An 11915-nucleotide genomic window follows, 5' to 3' on the forward strand; every position below is an offset into this window, starting at 1 on the left:
ATTTGTAATGCCTTTTGACATACTGCAACTACATCATTATAGATTACCAACCCAATTTTACCAAAGTTAAGCTTAAAAATGTAATTGATATTAATTATAATTTATAATTGTAAATACCAATAATTGCGTTAACTGATTCCAAACAACACATTGTAGATTTGTTGTCATTTAATTTTATTTATGAGACCCAGGAGCATGTTCATTTGATGTGTAACACAAACAGAACCCACGGTAACAACTAAATGAAGAGACACAGGTCGTAACTTAAGAACAAAACATTTAACAAAGGAAGGAAATGCTTCAAAGACAGCAAATCGTTTTAAATGAATTTTAGCGATAGTAAGTGCCAAAAACCATGACCGGATGCAAAGAAGGTGAAAACTGAGCATGAGTGGAACATAGTTTATAATAAAAAAAGTAATATTAACATAATCTTCATTATTTTGGGATCTTAAATTAGTTTGTGGCTATGTCTATTGTTAAGGATAAAAAATACTGCATCATTGTATGTATTAATTAGTGATTAATGCAATTACTAACGTCATTTATTTCTGCTACCTAAACCTTAATCAGGCCAGCTCACTTTGTTATGTAATCCCCTCATCCTCTTGTTATTTGCATGCACAGTTGTACAGTCTCATGCCAAACTCGTGAAAAAGGTATAGTGCTGACGTCTTCAATATGATGATATAGCTTTCAAAATAAACTATGCTATGAATATGTAAAGACAATATATATAACAATTAACATGAATATTGAACCACCTTCGGGTTTTTATGTTTAAATTCTTAACTACAGCAATTACAATGGAATTGTTTTTAATTGTTGAACAGAAAAGACGACTTCAATATCAAATTTCAAATACATTTCTACAATTTGATTTAATTTACAGATCAAAACAATGTAGTATGCAAGCTTTTCTGCCATTTTACTAAGACACACATAATTTTTGGAGCTGGTTTAAAAGTAATGAGAAAAAAACGTTATATCATACCTCTTACTTTTAAAAGAGGCTTGTCTTATTTTTGTGATTTGTTAGGCGGGTTTAGAGCATGAAAATATACGTGACAAACATTTTCTTATTTCTGGTAACTTTAGTCCATATACAAGAGGATTCAAAATGGGCGGAATCACAACAAACTCAAGTGATAAAATTACTGCTAAATATGGGTTCACTTCTTCCAGATTAGTCCTGCTGAGAGCAACATCACAAAACACAGTAATGGAATAATTCACAAATGTAACAATGTGTGGTAGACAGCTTTGTATGACTTTGCTCTTGAACTCTTTAGAGCGTTTCCTACAAGTGAGAAAAATGCGTAAATATGTGTACAGGACAAAAGCCAGGGGCAGAAAGACAGTGCTGGTGGACACAAACATGCCAACAAGGTTGTTAAGCACAGTACTGATACAAGACAATTTTACAACAGGCCAATTGGCACAGAATACCCTAGGTATCTTATTGCCACACAATGGAAGTCTTGCGGCCAAATAAACACAAGCTGCAATAGAAAAGACTGGATAAATGAATGCAAAGGCAACCAACTTAGAGATCATCTTTGATGTCATTTTGCTGTGATAGTGCAAAGGTTGACAAACAGCAACATACCGGTCATAAGCCATGACTGCTAAAAGGGTGAGTTCATAGGATGCATAGGTGTAAATGATATAGATCTGAATTAAACAAGCTGATCGTGGGATCAAATGAGTATTAGACAGAAGGTCTCTCAAAAATCTGAAAAAGAAACCAGCAGAACCGTACAGAGAGTTAATAGAAAGACACATAATAAAAATATACATGGGCTCATGTAAGACTTTTTCTCTTGATATTACCAGTATTATGACAAGATTAGCAGAGATAATGACAGCATACAAGAGGAGACACAGGACAAATGCTGGGTATCGGTAGATGCCTATGTTCACAAACATGGTGAGGTTAAAATAAGGGGGATACGTACCGTTTTCCATTTACCCCTATAAACAGTAAAATAGATTGTTTGATGAATAAAGACAATTCTACTGCAGGATCCTAACAACAGTTAGTGCCGCTGCAACACCTTTTTGCCTGAGTTACTGATGCAGTGACAGTATTTGGAAAGCACAAATGAGAAAACAGTGATAAAAATGCAAAAGGGTTACGAGTAAGTTAGAAACATGCTTTTATAAACAACAAGTAAAAAAGTATTAAATGGAAAAAACAGAGTCTCTTATTTTGACTGAATAAATGTTGAGGATTTCATCACCCATAGATGTCCTTCATGCTGTCTGTGTGCGGTCTGCGGCACGGCAAGTTTCCGCTGTGGCTTCACAGGAACAGCTGAGAGCCTGTTTATGTTAGTCATATGACTGCAGTCATCACTCCATGGGGAATTTAGAAAAAAAAACGATTGTGAGCTAAACACATTAACCCATTTTTGATATTTACTTCAAATCACCTTTAACCTCTTAACCTGTTAAGCCCTGGAGCCCCCCCACAGGGGGGGCCCCCAACGTTTTTTTCTCGAGATTGTGTCTCTGTGATTCTTAACATTTATGAAACTATTAATGTGTAGCACCAGATTAACGGGAAGAATCTCAGCTAACTGAAGATATGAACCAATTTTACCAAAACAAAACACAAGTCTCATAAGAAGCGTCTAAATTACCCCTGAGCAAAAAAATGCAAACTGACTTTGGCACAGAACTCAAGATAAAGATACCCTTATTGCTTATCGTAACTGCACATACAAGATATCCGATTAAAGCTGAGACTCCACAGATTATATAAGTATAGTATCATCACTGAGCGATCCGAACTTGAGACAGGGGAAGCAAACACATGACAACACGTACCTTTACGGAGCTTTTACGGGAGATCGTCTCACCGTAGCTGTCAATCTGATCAAAAGACGTGTTCAATGGCATTCAAACGAGAAAAAACGCGGCTGAATCGGTTAATCCATAGGTTAACAATGTGTCTGTCGCTTTGAAAAAATTATTTATAATCCATAATTCCATTTTTATGTAAAAATAGGAGAAAAAAAGTTAGCTGCTAATGGTAGCCAACAGAGTGTATGCAGCTTCCGGTTTTGGCCATGTGTCACTCTCACTCCTATTTGGTAACGTGTTTGTGTGTGTAGAATTTCCCCTCGATTCCATTGGCTCTAGCGGTTATAAAGAGATTTCATTCGTCAAAATCGACCAAGGGGGGCCAGAGATATGAAAAATCCACCCAAATGACCCCAGAAGTGTTTTTTTGTGCTAAATCTCTCTAAAAAGGTCAAATATCACATGTTTTGCATCAATCTTGATACAGGGTACTTATTATATGTTGTACTTTGAATTCCTAAAGCTTTTAGTCTACTAACCCAACATCCAAGGGTAGTTTTCACTATAAGAAAAAAAGAATATTTGAGTTCAATCTGAATTTTCTTTAAAATAAAAAACATCTATATTGATTATTTTCTACATCCAACTCACAGGTTTATCATTACTTTGAGAACAAAGATTATTAATTTAACCCTTTTAGAATGGAAGATATGGTCATTTGTTCTGGGAATGTCATTTTCGAGCCTGAGACCTGAAAAACAGGCTCAGAGCTTAACAGCACTTGGCCTATTTTTCAGGCCTCAGGCTCCAACATGAAATACCCAGAATGAACCCTGTGTCAGGACAGATGGTAATTTTGTGAAACTTGTCACGGGCGTACAAAGTGTGGACCCAAAAGCACGGAGGCAGACACAGGATTCAAGCACAAAAAGAGTCTTTACTTTATTTGAAGATACAGATACAAATATGTGGTGACTCCAAAAAACACAGGATCAGCAGATCCAGAAAATACATACGATAAATATCTACACTAATGCTTACCTATGAAAACTAGAAAAATACTAAATACTTATTACCTGATCTTACCTTTCTATAACTATACACGTGGACTATGACTATAACAGTAACTTGATGATGATACTGTATACAATGAGGGGCCGTACAGGTCGTAATTCATACTGGTCCTCTCACACACATACATTCTCCTTTTACATACATATATTTTCACTCTTACACTCATACATTCTCCTTTTACATACATACATTTTCACTCTCATACACATATATATTTTTACACTCACACATTGATACATTTTGCTCTCATATTATCATATTTCAATGCACACATTCATACATTGTCACTCACATATTTATACATTTTTCACTCAAACATATATACATTTTGCTCTCATATTCATATATTTTAACGCTCATATTTATACATTTTGCTCTCATGCACATTCATTCAATGTTTACATTTAATATAATAATTAATATATGCATGTCTGAAGACAATATATGTATGCAAGAGAAGAATGTATGTATGTGGGAGAGAAAGTATAGTGGAAACGGAAGGAGTATAGTTGAAACGGAAGGCAGGTCATTATCGCGCTGTGATTGGCTCAGAAGGTCGAGCGGGGCAGGCAGAATTTCTGATTCAAATCAACATGATGGAGGGAGATTAATCCGTGTATCTACGGACCATTTGTTTTTCTTTATTAAACAAGTAAACGGAAGAGCGTCTGAGAGGCATTTTTGATTTAGTTTTTTACCTTACTAAATGGTCTAATGGTCATTGGAACGAGGGGCGGGGCGAAACTCACGGATGCAGGGGCGGATCTACCGGGGTGCCATGGGGTGGCAACTGCCACCCTAAAAATAGCCTTGCCACCCCAGCTGCCACCCCAGTTGGCAGCTTTATTTTGAGAGAAAATCCCTAATGTCCGAGTGCAAGTGAATGCAACACACTCTCACTCCCTAAACGTCCAGGAGCGACACTTGGTCAGGGTCCCGTGGCGTGTAGTTGGGATGCGCTGAGGCTCCTTCAGCTTCATAAACGGACGCAAAGAGCTTTCAACTGATTGCAATGTATTCCCATTGGCGGCGGTATTTGACGCTCATGGAAGCACCGCACCCGTTTATGTCGGTTTATGCGTTCTGAAACCACGGGGCGGCCGAGGACAAAAAATACACACGCGTTAATCGCGTTAAAATAATTAGTGGCGTTAATTTTTTTTGCGTTAGCGCGTTATTAACACGTTAACTTGACAGCCCTAGTACATAGATACCCCCAAAGCTTTTTTCTTATTTGAAAGAAGACATTATATTAACCTAAAGTATTCTTTAATGTGTTAATAAAGGTTAATTAGTTTGTCTGTTTTGCACATCCTCATATTAATATCTTTGTACATCGTGCACTAAACTGTTTTATTGACCTTCTACTTTCCCCCTATTTTGTATGTACTCTTAATATTTGTTTCATCAAATAACATTATTCAACAAAAATAACATTATTCAACAAAAATTATTCAATAACGTGCTTTAACCACACAAGGTACATACTAATACTAAGCATACTAATAATAACTTTGTATTATTAGTGTAGGACACGTATGTATGTATAACATCTGAAGATGTTTAGTTTTATTCATGTTTTTACATACTTTTACAGGATATTGCTATACTATTTCTCATGTTTTACTTCTACACATTAATATTAGATTTGTAAAACATCACAGACAGAAAGGTATACCGTCATTTGATGGTATTGAAATTGTGATTCCATAGATGTGTCTCCCATCACCCAAATCCCCTGACTATTCTCTCAACTCAGTATTTACATTCTTATATTCAAAGAAAATCAGTAATATCTTTAAAAATGTGCATTACGGCTAAAACATCCAATCTGAGGACCTGAGGACCTTTCCTACGTCTGTTTCCGGTCTTGTTCCTGTAATGAGAGTTCACATTTATGCTACATTGAAGGGTGGAATTGACTACACATCTTCAGAAACATAATTTGCTTCAGATATAACTCATAGCAAATAAAGCATACAAATATAAGTAATAAAAAGATAAAACACTGGCATATAATTTACATTAGAATAAATAGAATGGTTTTGAATAATAGATGAGAGTAAAATAGATGTCACTTTACAGCCCCGCTCACTTTTGGGTAAACCAACGCTGTCATCTCAACGGCGATCAAGCCTGCTAGGCACAGAGATCTTCTGTTACTGTCCTTTCTTCTTAGAGGAAGTACAGAAACACGTAACTCTTGATTTGTTTTAATGTTTGAGGTGCAATAAACGACACAGCAGCTTTTTGGCATGTTAAAACTATTATTTTCTGCCTCACTCATGAGAGTAACAGCTGGCGAAATTACAGCCTCGCCTACTGATTTTAATTTAACCATATATCGAGCCCGATTCTCAATTTCAAATGTGTGCTCTAAAGTGATATTTATAAATGACTATTATCATTATTATAAGCAAGACAATAAATGGCAAAGATATGTAGAAAATAAACATATTTAAGATACGTTCATAACAAACGTAACGTGGGAGAAAATATGTTTCTAGCTAAACGTAATTGAGAATGCAGTTTAGTTCTGTGGGAACGTAATTTTTAGGAGACAGGGGCCGTTTCTCAATCTTGAGGATACTGGCTTGGTAGTCGCGTACTTCCAAGTCACTTCCTTCAGAAACGAAGCAAGTATACTTCCAAGCCACGGCTTCGGAAAACGAATAAGAATGGAACAGGCTAACAAGTGTGCCACTCTCTCTAACGGTTTCAACATAAACTGTACCGAAAATAAATACCTCACGATATCTATCTAGTTATGAACTTGCTTTACTTTCACGGAACACATTTTTGGTGATAACAAATGTTACAAAGTAACATATTTACCAACACATGTTCTACGCCACTCAACCCAGTCTCATTTCGTGTTATAGTCATGACATTTAATCTATGGATTCGTGTTCACCAACACGATTTTCCCCTGAATGATTTTAAAAGCAATGTATTTCTATTGGTAGTATGTTTCGTGCATGCAGCACGTCTTTTTGTCCGTTCGGGTCTTGGAAGACCGGAAGCTGTGGGGTTCATAAAAACATGTTTTACTCAATATCAAGCCACGATTATTGTTTTTATTTTTAAATCGTATAATGTCGGACTTTTTTTGTCGTCTGTGAGGAAAATAAATGGGGCTCAGAGCCTCAGAATACTGAAATCTGTATTTTTTAAAATCTTTTTTTCCTTCTAATTTGTTATTCTTTTCTAAATAACACACTGTTATTTAATCACCAATAACACACAATTATCCTTGTTTTTATTTATTTGTTTAATTCCATAATCTCTGGCTTTTTTGGCGTCCGTCAGGAACTGAATTTCAAAATAAAAATAACTGGAAACAGACCATGGATGTATAATAAGAACTGGATACAGCGTGGGATTCCTATGAGAGTTGCTCAATGGCGCATGATGACAAAATGGCCCAACTTTTGAGAGAGCGAAACGTAACAGATTACCCGGCATGCCTCAGAAGTACCCGTATGTGCACTCATAGAGCATGCGCAACTTTAACCACCCCGCCCAAAAGGCTCGTTCACATTAAACACGTGAATTTTCGTACACGTAACAGCACCGCACGTTCATGACAGCATGGTACTGGATTTATATTAACGACGAGGCGGCAGTTAGCAGCTAGCGGCTAGCTAGTAAATTAAGTAAGTTTTGTCTCGTGTGTAAGTACTGTTTGTGATCGTTGTTGTGTCCTCACTCGTGGCCTGCACCTTGACGTGGTGAGTGGGCTTTAAACTAAGATAGGCCATTTATGTTTGAAATATCATGCTAACAAACCTGCAATTACAGAATGTAATGATAGTGGTTATATATGTTCATGTCTTGCTGACATTATTACAATTTTTAAAATGGTTCTCCTCTCTCCTGCAGTCAGCTGTGATTCCAGGTGTTCATGCTGCCGCCCGCCTCCCCCCCATCCACCTCCTTTCATCATATCCAGTACCAGGAGAGCTAATCCAAAGACCTCATCACACCTCCTCTTCATCCCATCTCCTAATCAAATCCAGATCTTCAGCATTATCACCAGTGTCTAGACCCCGGGAGGGTTCCCTATATGCTCACGGCTGCATTTCCCCTCTTAGATATACGATTTCAGGATCGGGGTCTAATCGCCAAAGACTTAACATTTATCATATGACATGTGTCAATAAATGTTCTTTAAACAAAATGAAGTCTCTCCTGATTGAACTGTCTGGACCCCATCCTCAACTTTTTTCAAACCATAACATGCCTTCAGGGGGCTTTCCTGTTGATAATGTTTGGTGGATTTTTTAATAGAATAATTGTAATCAATATTATATTACCTTTTAATCTATATCAATTGTATTAACATTTGTTGTCACTATTTTGTTCACCTAGTTCTACTATGCCAGCCATCAGAGATATACATTTGTTAACATCTCTTTTAGGTTTAATTTCTTATATTTGTGAATTTCTATATAAAATGCTAATTTCTACCTGAAATGCTTATTTTTAATTACATTTTCTTAAAGCTTTCACTTTTTCAGCGGAATAAATATTATAACTGGTTTTGTTCAGCATTTCCAGCTTCACTGTTGAGCGTGATGTTGTGCCCAGCATTCTCCTGTCCTGTGCTCTGAAATAAAAATGTGGATAAGAATAAAACAACACTAAAATAAACACTACAATACAACTTGTAAAACTTTTGAAAAAACACAAGGTTGTTCATTTGTCTGTATACATATACAACACAGGCAATATACATATATATATACAATTATAATTAATACAACTGTTAATTTGATTAGAGCTTTGACACATATCTTTATTGATATGCCTATATGTATAAATATGACGACTTAATATATAGTCGGCCTAATAGCAAACAGCTACGTTCAACTCTTTTAATGGTATATTGCAAGTGCAATAAGAAGCTACAGGAACGTTAATCTACGTCGGTAATATTAACTTTATTTAACACAACATTTACAGTACAAGATTTACATCATACAGCCCATGTAGTATAATATTTTACAAATGATGAATTACAGCAAACATGTGCAATATATCCATTATTACAGCTCCGTGGGCTGGCAGTAAGGCGATATGGTCCGTTGTTATTGTGCATCCATGGGTAAAGAGAAACTCATGTAGTACTGAACACGTAACATGAACGTGCCGGGCAGCGCGGTCCCGTGGGTTAGTTTTTTAGTTTAAAAAAAATTATGCAACGAGTTACAGACCACTCTTTCCCAATGTAAGTCAATGGGAAAAAGTGTTTCCGGGCCCAGCAACCTAAAGGAAGTGTAGTACCGCCGTTTGGCCACAACGAATATTCTCATCAGACTCCGGCGCACTTCCTGGGGGCTTGAAACAGACGTAGTGTAGGCATTTCGAGCGATAACCCAAGATCCTCAGCTATGGTTTAAAACCCTCTGGAGTCTAAGGGTATTTTCTCGATTTTTAGATGTTTTCTTAAATCACCTTTTAAATGTATTTCTTCTAACATGGCACCCCATGTGTTAAATATCAAAATGTTCAGGACAATCTCTGGTATTGCTATATATGCAAATTACTCACCTTAGAGCACTGTTTGATGAGATAAGTAGCTCAAAAGCTTAAAATTTGACATCTGATTTTCGGAAAATCTTCAAAACTTTTGTGAAAACACAAATGTACTCATGTGATCGAATTGTTTTGGTGTTTTAGATTAGGTTACCAAAGTCTTAGGATCACAAAAGCAGTGAAATATTTGAATTACACTGTATATAAATGTGTTATTCATGTCTAAAATGAAAACAATTAAATTCGAATTTTGAGTAAAATAGGTGTTTTATCACTCTACTTTCACCACAGCAGGGGCTGAGATACATTAGGACTGAATAATGACTTCATATTACATACCAAGGTTCATGTGATGTGTACAAATATAAATTGAGCATTCAACCTTTTTTTTCAACCAACAATTTATTATAAATATGTTTTTTTCAACCAACTATTTATATAAATATAAGAAACTGGAAAATCTAACTATTTACAATATTGAACATCAGAACTTTCAACCAACTATTCATTATAAATGTCAAGACAGTGTCAAGGTCTTTGTCTGTCTTCCAAGACAGTGGGTCTGGCTGCTGTGAAGATGGGGGTGATGGTGCATGGGCTGCTGTGTAGGTGGGCTGTACAAGTGCTATACGAGACCTCCACAAGACCTCCTTGCTGGCTGGGTTGAAGGTGATGGCTGTGGTGGAGCCTTTGTGCTGAGGTGTATCTTGACCTGGTGGCAGCCGCAGATGGAGGTGGAGGCAGCTGTAGTGATGCTGGTCTGCTGGTCCTTGGTGGTGATCGCTCTGGTGAAGGCCCTTGAGCCACGGTAGATCTTGACCTGGGGGCCGGCACAGATGGATGTTCTGGCTGCTGGATAAACGCCGCCTGTGGGCCACTAGGCCCAGACAGCTGTGAAACCTCTCTGTAAAACAAATTAAAATGTAGGACAATAATTACAACTAATTTCATTGAAATAAAGTTCAAGTCAAATGTTGCTCAAGCACAAATAACAATGCACACATAAAAATAAAGTTTGGGAGGTTGGAGAAGGAACACACACACACACACACACACACACACACACACACACACACACACACACACACACACACACACACACACACACACACACACACACACACACACACACACACACACACACACACACACACACACACACACACACAGGTATTTCCAGTTACTTTACATTCAGTATAAAATCACAGACACACATATGCATAGGCTACATCTGATTACAAAGTCTCATCTGATTACAAAGTCTCATCTGTACAGGACGGTAAAAATAATAACAGGCACACATATACATACATCTATGACAAAGTCTCATCTGTACAGAACAGTATGATAAAATAATCGATGGCAAAAACATGTCACTGTAAATGTCTCCGTTGTGGGACGAATAAATGATTAATTTAATCCTCTATACATGTAATCTCACTTTTACACACCACAATAACGTTAACACAGAGTAAACATTTGCTAATGGAGAGTCTATTTTGTCCAATAAAAAGTTCATGACTATCGATACAAAATATATATCAATAAACCTATTGTTCATTTTCGCGGTATTCCCCACACATTGCCAGTACACTATTACTGTAATATTTACACTTACCCATGCCCAAATGGATCCTTGTTGTTGTCTTTGTATTCTTCTTCTTCAGAAGAGTCGAAGACTTCACGTTCTGAGGCTCTATCTTCACTGCTGCTAGCGAAAAAAATCTCTAGCGAAGTTGGCAACTAAAGTTTTTTTTAGCCATTTTCTCTGTCTCTCTCTCTCTCTCCTCAAAGACGTAAACTGATGGGAGACACGTGGTTTATGTTTTGTTTACTTGGTGGGTAGGTCCTTAGTGATTTCTCGATGTCCATTGGTCATTTCAGACCATGATGGCTGCCGGCCGAGATTTCCTTGACGGACACACGAATCCACCAATCCACAGTGTAAAGTCAAGCTGCTTTGAGCGGCCATATTGGCTGCTGTGTCCTGGTTACAGTCTCACAGGAGATACCGCTGGAAAGCTACTCTTCCAGTGATTCCGCGGATATCTGAATCATATTTCTACTCCTTATAATCGAAAATATATGATTAATTACGTAAAATTATGACTCCAGAGGGTTAATAAACTATGAATGTTTTATATCCATGTAACGGGAAGAAACTGATCATTTAAAACAATTTTTTTTTTTAAACCCCACAATGCTAACGCTGAGCCTCTGAATTAGCAACGAGCGAAAAATGCTAACTGATGACTGCACCAAAATTCACTCACAAAACCTTATTATTTATATTTGCACATCCAACAACACATCGTGAGGAGACACAGAATCGAAGGGTACCCTTCATTATCACTCAATTATACGAACTCGCGGAGATAATAACAAGAACAGACATCAAAATATATGGCGCTAGGTAGCTAAAAACGCTAACATAGCTCACCTGTGTCGTAGTCTGGTCAAAAGTGGTCTTCAATGGCATTAAAACGATAACAACG

General features: G+C 37.1%; 1 protein-coding gene across 1 annotated transcript; it reads right to left on the minus strand.

Annotated features, from left to right (window-relative positions):
• Positions 1–1035: 1035 nt before the first annotated feature.
• LOC117541584 (olfactory receptor 6N1-like) lies at positions 1036–1968 on the minus strand. Its single transcript, XM_034208793.1, has one exon. The coding sequence runs from the start codon at positions 1966–1968 to the stop codon at positions 1036–1038; it is 933 nt and encodes a 310-aa protein (XP_034064684.1).
• Between the last annotated feature and the right edge of the window lie 9947 nt (positions 1969–11915).

The sequence above is a fragment of the Gymnodraco acuticeps genome, unplaced genomic scaffold (assembly GCF_902827175.1).
Source record: "Gymnodraco acuticeps unplaced genomic scaffold, fGymAcu1.1, whole genome shotgun sequence".
In the NCBI taxonomy this organism is placed as follows: Eukaryota; Metazoa; Chordata; class Actinopteri; order Perciformes; family Bathydraconidae; genus Gymnodraco; species Gymnodraco acuticeps.